General features: G+C 38.7%; 2 protein-coding genes across 2 annotated transcripts in view; one reads left to right on the top strand and one right to left on the bottom strand.

Moving 5' to 3' along the window:
• Positions 1 to 6,202: 6,202 nt before the first annotated feature.
• On the bottom strand, positions 6,203 to 14,595 carry LOC134678801 (MFS-type transporter SLC18B1-like). Its single transcript, XM_063537498.1, has 10 exons — positions 14,176 to 14,595; positions 12,376 to 12,545; positions 11,611 to 11,758; positions 10,295 to 10,481; positions 9,947 to 10,062; positions 9,248 to 9,441; positions 8,828 to 8,923; positions 8,117 to 8,285; positions 7,087 to 7,241; positions 6,203 to 6,440 (listed from the first exon to the last, which is right to left on the bottom strand). The coding sequence occupies exons 1-10, from the start codon at positions 14,284 to 14,286 to the stop codon at positions 6,269 to 6,271; spliced, it is 1,518 nt and encodes a 505-aa protein (XP_063393568.1). The 5' UTR covers positions 14,287 to 14,595; the 3' UTR covers positions 6,203 to 6,268.
• LOC134678818 (protein archease-like) overlaps positions 9,234 to 17,625 on the top strand; it is a 233,500-nt gene continuing 225,108 nt past the window's right edge. The window contains exon 1 of the mRNA XM_063537522.1: positions 9,234 to 9,249. The gene's annotated coding sequence lies outside the window, so the exon portion shown is untranslated. The remainder of the gene's footprint in view (positions 9,250 to 17,625) is intronic.

A 17,625-nucleotide genomic window follows, 5' to 3' on the forward strand; every position in this document is an offset into this window, starting at 1 on the left:
ATCTGTGATAAGCGGTGTATTCCCATCTGTCCCCGCCTCGATCACATAGAGGGGAGACAAATTGGAATGACTTCTTCCCATCTGGGCCCGCCAAAGACAGATGGTAATATTTCCCTTTCATTCTGTATTGCTTGCACGGATGGGAATGAAACTACACTCATACCAGTCATACCCGCGAGAACAATGTGACGGACGGCCAACTACGGAACTCTACACTGAGCAAGGCTTGACACGCTCTTGGCCGGTTTTTATTTCACCTTCATTTTAACGTGGCCTTCCGATATTGATAAAATTATGTACCTACCTACTCCTGTTTTCCTTCTGTCTAACAGGATCGAAGATCAATATGTACAGCACGTAGACTTGGCCAAGAGCAGACGATGCTTGTTATAACCTCGTAAGTCCCCGCGGACTTGTACAGGTACCTACAAATTAAATTCAAGTTTAATATATAGATTAATATTGGGTAGATATCTTTATTTCACACCTAGTTGATATTAAACTTTCGTGAAACATATTTTAAACTATTTAGACGACAACGGTTTCAAGTGAGCGACTTTTCACACCTAGTTCTCAAGAAAACCTCCATTTGGATGTAGGTAAACCTAGAGAGATTAAGGAAATAAATACTTGCCTTTGCCTACCTACTGCGCAATCAACCTTCGCGCTTTTCTCCAAGGTGGCGTTGATAGGACCTTGAAAAAAAGGGAAAACCGCTTGGATATTGTACAGGAAAAGTTTCAAGTTATTACGCAGAATAATAATAAGTACATTTATATACATCCCATCTGTTCCGTTCCCATCTGTAGACTAACCCCCTTATTCATACATACAACTTTACGGGCCTAATTTAGTTAAATTATGCTTTATCCCTTTTTTACAAATACGACTAAGTCAAAATGACAGATAAAGGCAAACGATTATTAGCTAATTGAGGCTTGTAGCACGTTTATGATTAAGGGGGTAACTTAGAGAATCAAAGGTTAATTTTTACGCTGCACCCTAACAGGCGGGATACATTTTTCAGGAACTAAATAGGTACTTAAATTGAGACTTAAATAAGATAAACGTGTTAAATATGTATAACTATTTATGTGTCTAACTTTTAATGTACGTATATTGTACACAGAAGTGACCTTTTTTATGTTTGAACCAAATTGGTATAACTGCACGGTACCTAATATATGTATGTCGCAGACCGTCATAATGATTGAATGACGGCTGCGTTTGATGGAATGTCAAGTATTGAAATAGTCTATGCTTGAGTGTGTTTGACTGCGACACTTTTCCAATTCAAATCTGACTGACGGTTCCACTCAGGATGTCATCTCATTTCGGGCTGTCCTCAGAATCAGCCAGGAACCAATCCATTAAAGAAGCTGTTCGGGTCATTCAAATAAAAGTCACTGTATCGCAGTCAAACACACTCAAGCATAGACTATTTCAATACTTGACATTCCATCAAACGCAGCCGTCATTCAATCATTATGACGGTCTGCGACACGGCCATTCTGACCTTTCACACGTCCTCGTGGGAAGAATACTATCGAAGTCTAAATTCCACAGGAATAACAAATCCACTCGGCTATCCTGACCACAATCATAAATGCAAACAGACTTTACATACGTTTGCTCGATCAAGTTCATTCGAATTTTATTTATGAATATAAGAATTTCAAAGCCGAAACAAGTTCAAGTGCAAGTTCGCAATAACCTTATTTGCTTAGGGCTTTATTATCAGCAAAAATGGAACAGGTTATTCGACTAGTAGTATTCTGTCTGCGTCATTGGCTACACCACCAATAAAAAAAAACACGACATATTGCGTAACCCGCAATCTGCATCATTGGCTAAACCACCAATGACAAACCACAACATAATGCGTAACCCGCAATCTGCATCATTGGCTAAACCACCAATGAAAAACCACAACATATTGCGTAACCCGCAATCTGCATCATTGGCTAAACCACCAATTAAAAACCACAACATATTGCGTAACCCGCAATCTGCATCATTGGCTAAACCACCAATGAAAAACCACAACATATTGCATAACCCGCAATCTGCATCATTGGCTAAACCACCAATGACTAACCACAACATAATGCGTAACCCGCAATCTGCATCATTGGCTAAACCACCAATGAAAAACCACAACATATTGCATAACCCGCAATCTGCATCATTGGCTAAACCACCAATGACAAACCACAACATAATGCGTAACCCGCAATCTCCATCATGTATTAGATCTTACCACGTCAAAGGTTGTGCGTCTTCGTAGTCAGGGTCCGCCTCTGACCTTTTCTTAAACGCTTGCGGAATGTAACCTTTTAAAACACCCTATGCATCTTACCTATGAATAAAGTACCTTTACATCTATAGCGAAGGCAGACATTTGTACATAAATAACTATAGTGTACATACAGTATATACCTACGCTAATTTCGGAGCAACGGAATAAGGCGAAAATCCCGTTAATGTAAATACTTAAGTATTTAAATGTTTCATCAGCACCTTAGGTCATTGTGCTTAAATGAAATTTCAGTAGGTACACTAAGTAAGTACACTTAAACAAAATAATAAGTCTCACCATTCAATTACCAGGAAAAAAACAGAGAAAAGTTATAAGTACCTGACTTTGTAGAGGCAAAGACATATGTAACTTCGTATAAGATGAATAAAGTCTAAGAAAAAACGTGCCTCGGAAATCAAGAAAAAGTCATTCTCGGATAGATGGCGCACACACCTTTAGCTTATTCTCGGCTAGATGGCGTGACGACACCGTTTCATATTTAACAATTTTTTGGTAGAGGTGATAAATCTAATTGTTGGATTATCTGAAATCCATCTATGTATTTTAAAATTAGCTGAAGGTACGAGCCGTATATAATAATATTCTGAATTATTAGAGTTAATTCTACATTTGCGGGAGTATATAGATCGTGTCATTCACAAAGACGCGTGCTGTGGTTCGTGTTGTCATGGTATTACTGGCTAGATTTGACAAATCTGCGCTTCATCGTGAATGACACGATTTAGGTATTGTGTACAACATTTCCTTTATTATGTACAACATTCTAATAATTATACAGGGTGGCTAAAAAATAACTGCATTCCCGTTGCCAGGGAGGTTTTGGGATTATATTGAGCAACTTTTACTACCCATAGTAAAAGTTGCTCAGTAGGGTAAATTTCGGGGTCGGTACCCAACCAACCCCGAAATTTTACCTCCCATAGAAAATTGACCAACCAAAATGTACGAAACAGTCAATATTTTTTCGTTACACGTCTGTCGGCGCCATCTAGCGATGATATTGAGAGGGTTAAAATAAACGTCGAAATACTGCTTTCACTGTAGTTTTAGGTCTGAAATAGCATCCTGATCCTGGCAGTAAAAAGACAGTTTTGTTTGCGCACAAATCCATTGCGCTAAAATAAATGGCGCTGTAGATCTATGTATATCAACACATTTATCAGGGACGAGGCGTCGTGTGGAGGTTAAGCACTCGTAATTATTTGATTCTTTTTCGTGTAAATTGTTGGATCTAAAACATCTAATGCCACTAAAAGTAAATTTAGTCACAGGTCACAGCACAGAGCACAGCACACCCAAAGCGGCGATCCTTGTGAAAGCGCCATCTGCGTTTTGCGTTGAGAAATACAACGGCAGGGGTAATGTCTATCGGCAAAGAAAGCCACGAGTTAGTGACGGTGTATGAGATCGTACCGATCGTGCGAAAGGTTGAATATTATTTATCACAGATGGCGTTACATGTTAAGTCTAAAATGTTGACTCTTGGCATCTCTTGGCCAAGAATTATTTCGGCGTAGGTAGGTTAAAAATATTAAAATTGACTTCTATTCGGCGGACAGCATCTCCGTAGAGTGAGATCTACCTACCTCCAATATCCAAAAACCGAAAATCGACAGAGGCAGATAACATTTTTATTGGGCAGGCGGGTCCTCTGTTCTGTTATGAATTATTCAGCCAGAACAGAATCCGTCAAGCTATTAACTTTGCCCAGACGCGAATATAACAAGTGATTTATATTTGTGTGTGTACATATTTTTATAGAAATTTGACATTATGAGTATTTGAAGATGCCACATCTTGCATCATTGCAAATGGCATGCAGAGTAGGTCCGATATAAAATAAATACAAAATGATAATATGCGTCAATATTTATTTTTAAATAATTATAATCGTACATCAAGCTGAAAGAGATTTCTTATTTATGCGTAGGTACGTACCTACCTACCTATGTGAAGAATAGGCATGTACGTATTGTACTACCTACGTAGTAATTGTAGTACGTAAGTATTCAAAATGCCTTATTGCATTTAATTTAGTATTTGAGGTAGTCATATCACACCTATTAATTTGACGACTCTAATGCTGCTGTTACAAAAATAGGAGATAACATACCTTTAAGTATATTCTGTCAAACCGTTTCCGTCAGTAGAAAAAAGCAGTAGGTAAATTTAAAAAAAATTAGACGCCAAGGGTTATCGCCCCGTATAAAATTTAAATTTAGCGCCTTATTCTACAGACAAAGCTTTTTAAACGGTTATAAGTACTTATACAGGGCGTCCCACGGCTATGCCACATGGAGGGAAAGTACCCTCAATATTGTAGATGGAACATTTTACTGAAAGAAGACATTATTTTAATTTAAAAAACAATTTAAACTGCATTCATAGATTTTTTAATAATTACATGGTTGAACCGGGAATCAAACCCGCTACATCAGAAAAAAAATCATCCTGTAGCTTTATCATACCGATCGAAAGGCATCATCATAAGGATTATTTTTTGCTAAATAACATAGTGTCAGAAACAAAAGGAAGACCATGAATTTTAACATTTGATGTGAAATTTAGCGAAATAATCAAAAGAGTGCGGATATGTATTCAACAGATTGAGACTCATTTTGAGGATTAATAAATTAAATTGATTAATTTGGAATTAAAAATGTTAAAATTCATGGGCTTCCTTTTATTTCTGACACTATGTTATTTAGCAAAAAATAATCCTTATGATGATGCCTTTCGATCGGTATGATAAAGCTACAGGATGATTTTTTTTCTGATGTAGCGGGTTTGATTCCCGGTTCAATCATGTAATTATTTAAAAATCTATGAATGCAGTTTAAATTGTTTTTTAAATTAAAATAATGTCTTCTTTCAGTAAAATGTTCCATCTACAATATTCAGGGTACTTTCCCTCCATGTGGCATAGCCGTGGGACGCCCTGTATAATTATATTCAAAATGCAACGGTAACATTAGGTACATTGACGCACATAAAAAAACTAAAAGCTCTGCTAGCCGTACAAAAGTCCGGAGCTTCAATATGCAAACATTATCGGATCATATTAGTCTCGGTATCGGACTATGCACCAGGGTGTTCATTTGACATTTGGCCGTAGCCGTAGGTACTTCTTGCTTCTTGAGGCGAATATATAGGTATACCTATTAGATAACTTTTACTGTAAGATCAACCCCGAAATCGATCCCGGGTACGATAGTATAAGTAATGTCGAAGATAACGGGGAGTATAGCTAAGATGACCATCGTTCGAACGAAACGCATTTGTTGTCTATCAAAGTTCCATATTAGTGCGATAGAGTGACTCCCTCACTTGGTGTTTCGTTCGTTACGGCGCAAACGATTGACATCTTAGCTAGGCCACAAGACTTTTTTAGTTACTTCGGTGTTGGCGCCATAGTAGAAGCTGTAAAGTAAGTATGACCTACATATTCACCCCTAAGAATTTGGTCAGATATAACAAAATCAGCCTGTATAGTTAAAGTATGGTCATGTCTGCGACGATGTTCAATATCAGATTGTAGATAAAAGGCAGTATCGGATCGTACATATTTGTATGCCAATATTACGGATAAGTATATCGTTTCCGATAGGTATATCGTTTCAGATAATACCTACAAGTTTAAGCAAAAGTAAGGTTTGCTGACAACAACCGTAGCCGTAGCCAAGATGACAATAGTTTATCGACAAATGAAAAATTACGTGATATTTTCCGTACAATATGTCGCATGGTACCAGAAATAAGGCCACTAGGACACCAACATTTTTAAATGAAACTTAATTATTTATATTAAAAAAAAATCTCCATACAAACCCCATTTGCAATAAAAAAAAATTGAGATGTGGCCGTATTGCAGGCCAGGCAGCATACGATTTAAATTTAGAGTGGCGTTTTCTATAAGCGATTGCCGGTTTGCGAGACCCTCGGGGGTTGTCAGACGACAGACATGGCGCCGCGGAAGCGCGTGTCCAGGCTGCCGTAGGAGGGGCGGTAGCGGGGCGTGCGCTGGCTCCAGGGCGAGCGGCGGTTCTTGTAGCTGGAGCACGCGATCAGGCTGTTCATGGCCGGCGGCCGGGACTGCTCCACGCTGATTCCGCGCCGGTGGCTGCAAATACCAATGACAACTGAACAGAGGATCTTAACACATTCACTGCCAAGAACACGTGTCGGTGTTCATTTTGTACTGGAAACGGGGGGGCCGGGGAAAGTGTTAACTGGCTGTCCATGAAAGCGCCTGAAGCCGTCCGCGAAATTATCAACAGAAGAATTTCCAAACAGCTACTTAATGGTTACCTACCTATTTACTTGGCAAAAAATAAATAGTCGAATAGTCATACTAAACTCTATTCTAATACAGCGTGCGATTTGGCCGGCAATATTCCGTGACCGATTATCATAGACTTTGTATGATAAATAATCTAATGAATACTTGATGAATACCTAGTTTGAATAATATGGCCCAGATGGTTGTTACCATGGAGCTACATAGGTATATTTTAACACGGCATGAGCCAGTCCTCCTAAGTAGCCTAGTCGCATAAAGGCCTGTGCACACCGGCTTGCGCTTGCGTGACGTGCACGTGCGCGTGCGCTAAAATGTTGGGGCCGCACACGCACATGTCACGCAAGCGGTGTGCCGTCTCTCATAAGGATCTGTATAATACAACGCCGCACGCGCACGTGCGCGTCACGCACACGCAGTCGGTGTGCACAGGCCTTTAGTAGTCTCCAGAGTAATAGTGAAATGTAACCTCTTGGCGCGCTGAGTGGCGGGCGGGTACTCGTCGCCGATGAGCACGCTGCCATCGAGCGTGCCGTCGATCTGCAGCAGGTCGCCGGCCGACACCGACACGTCCAGCTTCGACGCGCGGTCCGACGTCCACAGGTACACCACCACCATTAACATCTGCAAACGAACAAATACGTTAGGTACCTAATGTACATAATACAAGCTTTAAAAGTGATGAATGAACTATGTTACCTATTTATGACTTGAAAGTCTATTTTCAACCACTGGTCGGATTGACGTGAAATTTGGTATACATTACACCCAGCTATAGAAGTCCATGGCCACTATGTGAATGAATTCCATTCATAATGTGCCCATGCAATTTTATACCTATGAACTTTTGCAGTCTTGGGATGACAGCCCTTTCGACAGTCAACTATTTTGCTAAAAACAGCTTAGAAAGGAATTTATGGGTACCGTGTCAAGTGTCAAGGCATGGAACATATGGAAGGTAGAGATACCTCTACCTTTTAGGGTAGAGATTGGGTAGAGACCCTCCATAATGGAATAGTTATGGGAGTAATAGATATGGGAGGAGAGAAAAATGTACAGTTCGCGCGAACACGCTAGTTTTCTCTCCTGTGGGCAATAGTTAACAGCTTGTGGGCATGTAAGTAATGATTTTATCTTAGTTCTGTAAATAAAAGGAGGACCTTTTTACGTGGATAAGGGTTAAATAAGAAAATTAATCTTTATAGCCCTTAACTCTTGTGTATGTCTACAGGAAAGAACGTAACACAGTGAACTGTTTGACCCTTATATTAAGTGTAACAAACGATATGCGGGGAAAAATCTTTCTAAATGCGATACGTGCGCGTGACAATGACAATGTTAGTGAGACTTTAACCAGCACCTGCAGTGGTTTACCCATGCAGGACTCCTAGGAGTTTTTATATTTTGTATGTTGACAATAAAACGAGACTATGGATGAAACGCTAAAGAATTGATTTTGGCATATATATATTGCATTGTAAATCAATATTCGAACTCACCACTACCATATTCAATATGAAAACAAACATCGTAGAGCTTCTAAAGCCGATGGAATCAAACAGGAGACCGGACACCGTAGGCCCGATGAATGCTCCCAGCGCAAACGTGGACGTCCACATGCCGGATACCAGTCCATACGTCTCTATAGAATTGGGCAGCCCACTCGCACTGAAATACAAAGATATTATTATTATTAAGTAACTAGATTATTCCTATATCTAGGCATATTTTACTTTTAAAATTATCTACGTTGTTTATAACAATTGTAATAAACTAAGGCAATGGATGTCCGAGTTCCATTTCATAAAGTTACTACTGGTGTAAGTACCTACTTAAAACGGCAATACGCGCCACCAGTACGACTAGGGTTGCCAACCATACTATATTATATAGTATTGTACTATATTTTGGCTCTCTGTACTATATATTTTTGGAAAAATATATAGTACACTAAAATACTATATTTTTGATTGAACGTAAATTACACCCATGTTTAGTATTTTATCTAAAAGTACTATATATTTTTGAAATATACTATATTTTTGATGCCTTATTCTGGAAAATACTATATTCCACCAAAAAAAAGTTGGCAACCCTAAGTACGACGGGCGTTTGAGTACCTAATGCCGTCGCTCTAAACTTGCAAAATTATAGTTTGTAGCAAAATAAAATGCATAAAATGGGTCCCAGATCGTTGCAAAATTACTTACATGGCAGTACCGAGAGCGTCTGCGAAGGATGCTACCAGTTGACTCCCCATGCCTAATCCGTGTAGTACTAAGCCTAACACTGTTACCCACAGTAACCTGTAAATACAAATATTCAGATTATTCAGGTAATACTAATATCCACTCACATGCTTTATGCAACTGTATAGTTGCAAGCTGTCACCCTTATTTTTACAGAATAATAAAGGTCACTGAAAAATATCAATCATGTGAGTGGTTAAATATAAAAGAAATCGTAACATTATAAACTCATACTCGAAAGGGGCTTTTGATGATTGGGTGGTAATTTTTATGCGTGCGGGATGAACGTAAAAGGTGACTTTTTGCTATAGTTTTACCTGCACGACAGTGCGGAGGTAACAATGATGAATTAGTAAAACAGTGTAAGAAGATTATATTTACGTCTGATCATAAATAAAGGGTGCCGGTCCTATGAGCAGGAAGGCGGCTGCGATGAAGACGCAGCCCAGCACCGTGATGTACTTGGGCTTGATCGAGGGCCGGTCGCACAGCCAGCCCCACGCCGGCGCCGACACCGCGTACACGCCGCCGTTGATCACGAACATCAGCCCCAGGATCATGGGCGAGAAACTAAACTGGAAACATCATGCCCAAAATACTTGTACAAGGTCAATTTTAGTGTGGTTTAGACAGCGGAACTTGATGACGGTATGCAATGTGGTAAATCTTTTATTTAAAGTTAGGCAATCTATAGATGTCGCTACTGTATGTCGTTGCTAAAAATGCGACAATTTGCCCAATTTAATGTTAGCCATTATGAGGGAAGCAGAAGATGTTGTACTATACATATGGTGAGCACGATAGGGCTACACCTACACCTAACCTCCTGTAGGCTAATTTACTTTTTCATACGACAATACCGTTTTACAGTATTTTTTTCTATTTGTTGTAGCTCATGAGTTCGTGCCATTTGTTGATATATGTATGTATGCTGTACTACGCTACATCTTTATGTACGCTTTCGTCATGTTCTATAGCAATGTTGCCGTCTTCCCGATTAACTTTGGTACTGTACGTGTATATGTACAGAGTCTACTTGAGACCAAGGCGACAGGCTTTATAGGGAGCGGGAACACGTACCTGTCGCAGGTGCGGCTCGAGCGTGGCCTGCAGGAAGCCGATGCTCATGCTGGTGCACATGATGCTCACGGCAGCCAGCAGCACGCCCGGGACTCGCAGCAGCGTGAAGATGCTCGCTGTACACCAACGACAACCGAGTAAGGCGACAATAATCAAAACGGTAAAAAATATACAATACAATTAACAATACAAGTTCATTTAATATTCTCACGTAACTTACTAGATTGCCACGATCAGGTAGCCTTTCCTAAAACGACTCCACCTCGTTAAAATTGCCTCTGGGTTATTTAAAAAACAGTAAAAGAGAATTGGCAGTTAAAATTATAGCAAATATGTTGGTATAGTTACGTCCGCCGGGGCGCAGGTCCTCGTCGTCGTTGCCCCTCGGCAGCGCCACGCAGCTCATGATGGCGGCGCAGAACAGCGCCGAGCCCAGCACCGCGAACGGCAGCGTGTACCCGCCCAGCGCGTACAGCGCGCCGCCCAGCGCCGGGCCCACGATCAGACCCAGCCCGAAGAACGTCTCTAACGACGCCTGCAACGACAAAACTCTAATAGTTAACAGGGAAGTACAGATACTGACAAAAGGTACTTTTTTCATACAATTTCCATTTCGGGAGAAAACGGTTTCCAGTAACTAAATCTTAACATACCTAAATATCACTTTCAGTTTTATGTCGATTGCTTCAGCATAATATATTCTAGGTTTATAAGTTTAACTAAAAAAAATAATTGTATTGCAAATGACATTTTTTTTGTAATGGTCGAGTACGTGTTATACTTAAGGTTTTATTTCAAAAACGGCTGTGTTTGCACCTCACGAGCTGTTATTGAAAGAAGTCGAAAACGCTCTTAGAATGCTGTTTAATGAGTTAACAGAATGTTTTTAAAGTGAACGATGGCAATTTAATTGGTAAGTTTAGTATTTTCACGTTTTGGTGTTTCTATTATTTTTGTCTAGCCCCATCAAAGAAAATACGCACATTATTAATGTGCTTAGTAGTTGTAGATATGGAACAACTGGCGCGCCACGTGAAATAACACATCAAACGCACATACTCGTAGCAATCACATTGTATTGTAACTACGAGTATTAAATTATACGCAATACACATTATTATCGTATTCGGTGCTGGCAATGTACTCGTATCGAGCTGTGATTAATTAACGAGGTTCCACAATAAGATAAGCAATGCTATCAATTGTCTCGCTGAAATGTAAATCGCACAACTATAAAAGGCCCAAGTATTAAGACCAAATTAAGACGCGAAGCAGAAAAATATACCTTTGCCAAAACTGATTAACTGAACTAATAAATAATTAACTTGATTTTTTATGAGATGGCTACAATACTACGTTCTAGTAAAAACGTTTTTAATATAAGATATAACTAGTTGTAGTACGTTTTTAATATAATTGTAATATTTTTGGTTAGATTTTTTATCGGAGTGTAAACATAATGAATCCACAAACACTACTACTATTCGCATTGCAGTAACTGGTCTAGTATATATAATAGAATAAATAGATATATTAAAAGTAGGTACCATTCTTACTCTTATTAGATTATTAATTAATAGCCTCCGAATAATTACAATTTCTATCTATTGCTTAACATTGTAAATGTCTAGGCTTGAATGTAACTAGCAATAAAGCAGACATACAAACATGATCGCGACGTTGTTAGGGAACTCCTTGGCTATGATGGCGAAGGAGGCCGTGAGAAAGGCGGCGTTGCCCATGGCCTCCACCATGCGGATCACGAAGCTCAGCGTGATGAATGCCCCGTGCCCCTCCACCTTGTCCAGCATCCTGTTGACAACGCTGCTCTTAACTTCACTGCTCTTTTGTTTCCCAGTACAACTTCAGTCTCAGCTGCGAGTAACATTCCGAAGGAACATGCAAGTAATAGACGGTATCGTCAGTCGGGTCATTGAATCTATTTCATTGAATAGGTATCACGTTTTTGAAAGCGCCACATGAGGGAGTCCTGGTCACCGGTTTAAAGTGACCCGTTTTCGTTGATCTTGCATTTCGACATACATATCTCAGAGACATCAGTCTAGACGCCACCAAACGAACACGAGATAAGTCACTGTTTTATTTATGTAGCTACAAGATCTTCCTGTTAGTAATATTTATGTATAATTTATGAAAATATTTATTTTATTAAAGTACTTGTACATTAAGAGTCGCTCGATAGTGATTAGTAGTCAGTACTTGGTTTGTTTGTTAACATTATCTTGTGTGTGTATACAATTATACAGTGTGGGTAAAGACGTGTGCTCAGTGAAGCTTTGCAGATGGAGTGTTAAGACGAAACAGGAGCTGAGTTTTAAATATTTTAGATAAATATACCCGTCTCGCTAACGGAAGCGGCTCCTTAAACTAGTGCGATAAGGACAAGGCGAAAAATCCTGTGAGTTTACCCAAATAGAATAGCGCAGGCGCCGGTGGTGAGGATGCCGCCGTTGAAGAGCAGCTTGGGACCGATGCGGTTAAGGTGCGAGCCGTACAGCGGGCTCACCAGGAACACCACCAGCTCGAACACGCCGAACACTAGCCCGTACTCCGTCGCCGAGCAGTGCTTCTTCTCGGCCTGCACAACACAACGCTCTACATGAAAAGGTGTACCTCCGTAAATGTAATGGAGGCTGTACAATCCACAAGGTTGTTGCCACTTTTAAGGTTTTTTTTTACATGGGATTGTATGTTTATGCGTAGGAACGAGAAATCATTATATAAAAAAATCCGATTAAAAAAAACCTTAAAAACCTTGAAACGCAACATTTTTTAGGATTTATTTGGCTTTATATAGCCATGAATCTTTACATATATTATAAGATTGGGTCATATATTTGTATAGATATAAAGGTATAAAACATAAATTAACCGTATTGAAACTTGTAAAGAATTTTTGAATTAATGACGAACAAGGTTAACACTCCCTGTTACAACCAAGAGATAATGCATATTATTTATTCTCTTAGGTGCCTAATTCAGTTGGGGAATGCAAAAACATATTTAATAATTTCTTATTGCGAAGGTAATTTTAATTAAAGAAGTAAGTCATGTAAACAACAATCTTGAGGCAGTTGTTCGAAATAGCGTTAGGTAGCGCCTGCACGGTAGGGTACGGCTATTGTGGCTAAGCATAATATAATGGATTGTTTAATGTTCAGGAGTTTGAAGTATAGTTTCACAGATTATGGCTCTTTTATAGTTCGTGTGGCTGACTGGCGTGGTGGTTACCTAGTCAATGTAACTTAGTTTAAGATCAAAGTCTAATTAAAGTACTAGGCAGTATTTTACTGACACCCAAACTTTCCACAAACCCCTTGGCCAACACTATTCGCGAACAATAACTGCTCGCGAACCTAACAACCCTTAATTTGGCAAAAATCGCGGTAGGTCGTGAGTTCAAACCTCCTCGGCACTCAACGGTATCAATGATTCTGGTTAAAAAAGAAAATACAACAAAAAGAGGGTATAAGATTGTGTACAGGAATTCGGACAACGCCAAATTAAGGGTAACTGCCCACTTCACGTTGATAAATAAATCAAATGACACGGCGACACGGCGATAATAACATCTAAGACAAACAATTGTTCAAATGACAGAAAGTGTTAAAGGTCAGTTAAATGAATTGTTCCTGATTTTTGTTGCACATGATGATTATTTTCAGGTAAAATTATAATTTATTTTTATGTTCGATAAATGAAGACAAAAAAATGATATGAAAAGTTTTCTTAATTTATATTTAACTAGCGAGCCTAACTAATTATACACCTAAACCTCCCTCAAGAATCACTCTATTGATATGTGAAAACCGGATGCAAATCCGTTTAATATTTTTTGAGTTTATCAACAAACACACAGACAGACGCGGCTAGGGACTATGTTTATAAGGTACTGCAATGAAGTTAATTGTTTTAATTGACCGTTATTTGCATAATTGAGTTGGAAAAAAAAAAACTAAGCAAAGAAACGGATAAATGACAGTACTTTTTGGCGTCGGGGGTTGAAAAAACCTGAGGTACTCGTATATGCACACACCTTATGTAACCAGTGATTGATCCTGCATTACATACAAGAATATTTCAGTCACATTCTCAATGTTTTCTCACTATCACAAGTAGATATATCACAGTCAATTAGTCTATAATCGATTGTTGAGACGTTTCACAGTGAATCATAAAGTCCGGAAAGAAATGCAGCAGATACTGACCTCTTGAGGGTAGAACGGCGCCTGCAGCGCTACACATATTGCATTACAGAAGTCTGCTATTGAAATAACGATTATCGTCATCCACTGCCTCCGAGAAAAAGCGTAGCCCATTATTTATATATATATATATTTAAAAAAATCTTTCTTAGTGCCAAACTGACTAAACACGACTTATTAAAAGTATAGAACTTCTGTATTTGAAAATTGATTCCATAATGAATCGTAATACTATTAAACAATAGAATTCTTGTATCCACAAGTTAATTGTAAAACGTAATCAATAAATGAGACGTTTATGTATCTGGGAGGCGGCTAGGCCACTGACTGTTCTGGATAAGGAGGTGGTGTGATAACCGCTCGCGGGTGAACTCTGCCCGTATTAGCTGCCTCACCAAATATTCGCTTCATTAAGGTTTGCTATCACGCACTTATGTTTTCTTTTCCAAAGTTATTAAGTTATGTATTTCGATGCATTTTTGACCTTGTTTGTTCAAATATAGGTTTGATATTATTACTGCTCATTTGCTGCATATCTCGAAACTTATCGAAAGACTTTAAGGGAAGCACGTGGTTTCGACTTAATGTTGGGTAAGTTAAGTACTTACCATATCATTGTTGAGTAGGAATAGGAATGTTTCTTAGTTCTTTTTCCTTCAAAATGTAAGTAGGTATTGTGTAACCGTTTGATTTTACCCCCCAGAGTAGTAATGTGTAAGTTGTAAAACATTCTCAAACATTCAGGGAAATTCTCGGAAGTTCCTGGAAACTTACATGAGAATTTAAAGCAAGTTTCCATTCTTAACGATATTTACGACGAAAGAAAAAGTATGATTAAATTATTACATTATATATTATTATCTAATGAAGGGCGACCTTCCATTGTCACTGAAGCGCAAACTCGTTGACATGTCTATTCTGCCTATTCTAACCTACGGCGCTCAAACTTGGTCACTCACAGAGATTCAGAAGTCCAAACTGAAGGTTTGCCAACGCGCCATGTAGCGCTGTATTCTACATGTTCAATTAACTGATCGCATAAGAAACACCACGCTGCGCTTTATAACCCGCATTGCTGACGTAGGCGAGAAAACCGCTAGGCTCCAATGGGACTGGGCCGGTCACGTCTACCGCATGCATCCGGAGAGGTGGGCTAGCTTAGCCACCAAGTGAATGCCGGTAGAGGGACGTGGCCGCGGTAGGCCCAAACGGAGATGGCAAGATGACCTGAACAGCTTCCTGAACGAACAACTGGTCGGAGGAAGCACCAAATCGGGAATCGTGGAAATTGAGGGGAGAGGCCTTTGCCCAGCAGCGGGACACTCAAATAGGCTAGGAAAAAAAATTATTACCACATAATTAGTTAGGCAGGCAGAGGAAATATCTAATAAAGCTTGTATCTATCTCTTAAGGTCTTGACATGTTTTCATTGTTTGCTAAATGTAACTGAGATTACTATATAAATTTGGCAACTGTGTAAACAACAACAATGATACTCCAGAGTAAATGTCAAACTCATTAAACATCTATCGACAGCACAATGGGCTGTGTATTTCAAAATACATAGTTCGTTTTTAGGGTACTGTCATCAACAGGGACCGTCAGTGCTAGAAAACTGCATTTTGACATGGGTACCATCCATGGGTACCATGGGTACCTATATAAATTAAACAAGCCGACAAAGATGTAAAATGTGATGTAAAATAAATACTGGATAAAAAATTGGGTATTTCCCACCTAAAGTGGTTAGAGTTTACGTCTTATGAATCCATTTTTCGTTTGATAGCTCATGAAAATGAACATATAGGGGTCTTATGCATTATTTTTTGGTAAAATTATTTGATTAATTTATTTTTGGCAATAATCACTTGGAAGCCTAGTTTTTACAGAGTTTTTAGTGTTCCGTACCCAAAGGGTAAAAACGGAACCCTATTACTAAGACTCCGCTGTCCATCTGTCTGTCACCACTCATGGACCGTGGTAGCTAGACAGTTGAAATTTTCACAGATGATGTATTTCTGTTGCCGCTATCACAAAAAATAAAGTAAAGCACCATACTACATTAATTGAATGCTGGCTATAATTTGTTTGTCTTCCCCATACATTAGAACATAACCGAATCATTAATTTGTATGGTAGCCAGTAAAGCGTTGAACGTTTTTCTACTTAAAGCAAGTATTAGTTGTGTTTAGATCGGCAGTAGTAGTAGTAGCAGTAGTAGACAAAAGACGCATTTGTAAAAATCAGTGTCTGCGTCACTACTATTTTATGAAAAAACGAGAAAGCGGTTTTCATAGGCCACAGTTGGTGGTAGTCAGGTTTTTAGAAGCAACATAAGGAAGACGTGTAATTTACTTACTTTCTGAAAGTTTATAAGATAAGTAACTATTTCTTATTGTTACTTATCATATTCACGACAGCTGAACTTAGCGGTAAGGGTTATCGCTCCATAGAAAATATTAATTTCGCGCCTTTTTCTACTGACGAAGCTGTTTGACAGCGTACTGTTCGAGCCGTATGCTTATGAACTGGGTATATACCTATAGAATATTTAGGTACTCTATAGACTATTTACTCATAGTTACATACAATGGTACACGAACCGGATTCGGGCGGTCACAATCAGAAAGGTTAGGTTAGGATATGATTAATTTTCGAGGACACAAGATACAACTTTTAATATTATGAGTTCTGTTTCACTAATTCTTCGTATGTATGACTATGAGTTTGAGTACCCACCTGCGTACCTACATAATATAACGTATATATTGAACAAAACAATCAAGTATTGGGCGTTGCCGACCGCCTGTTGGGTATGTTTAATGTTTGTCTAAATTAAGATGTTTAGATAAGTAATGATAATGCCCACTAAAAGAAACACTCCATTAGTGCCATATAGTTAAACAATTATTGTACCTACTTGCCTAACAAATAAGATTTTTTTTATATTTATTACAAATACAAATAGTAAGACAGATGTACCGTACCGACCGATCATGCGTGTTCGCTATAGTTTTCGCTTTTGTTTTACAATTTGGAGAGACACATTTTTTATTAGATTTATATACCTAATTGACTTTTTTATTTTGTATATTCTAGCCTTATAGAATTACATTTATATATAATTGATATTTTATCGGATTATGCTTGCCAAGTAAGGATTACTTATTTTTCCGTATATTTTTAAATTTGTATCCAAACTGACATGTAAATTAGCTTTACGAATAAAATGATTATGATTATTGGGACAAAGATAAAAAGACTTAAAAAAAGCTTTTTTTAAGGGAGGTACCCTAGAAAAAATTATTTATAGTTTTATATCACCGTTCTGTCGCCAGGCATGATTTATGTTTCAATGCCATTTCTAGCACTAATGATCATGGAGCAAAGCCTCGGACTGACAGACAGACAGGCGGACGTACATGGCGGAACTAGGGTAACTTTGTTGTCCAT

Source organism: Cydia fagiglandana, chromosome Z (genome assembly GCF_963556715.1).
Source record: "Cydia fagiglandana chromosome Z, ilCydFagi1.1, whole genome shotgun sequence".
NCBI classification, from domain to species: domain Eukaryota; kingdom Metazoa; phylum Arthropoda; class Insecta; order Lepidoptera; family Tortricidae; genus Cydia; species Cydia fagiglandana.

Bases quoted from the DNA above. Each gene is read 5' to 3' on its own strand.
- LOC134678801 (XM_063537498.1), bottom strand. From the start codon at position 14,286: ATGGGCTACGCTTTTTCTCGGAGGCAGTGGATGACGATAATCGTTATT. The intron at 8,924-9,247 runs GTAAATATAATC...TTGTATTTACAG, and splicing joins CCCTTTATTTATGATCAGAC to GTTACTGTGGGTAACAGTGT. The intron at 6,441-7,086 runs GTTACATTTCAC...TGGTATTTGCAG, and splicing joins GCCACTCAGCGCGCCAAGAG to CCACCGGCGCGGAATCAGCG.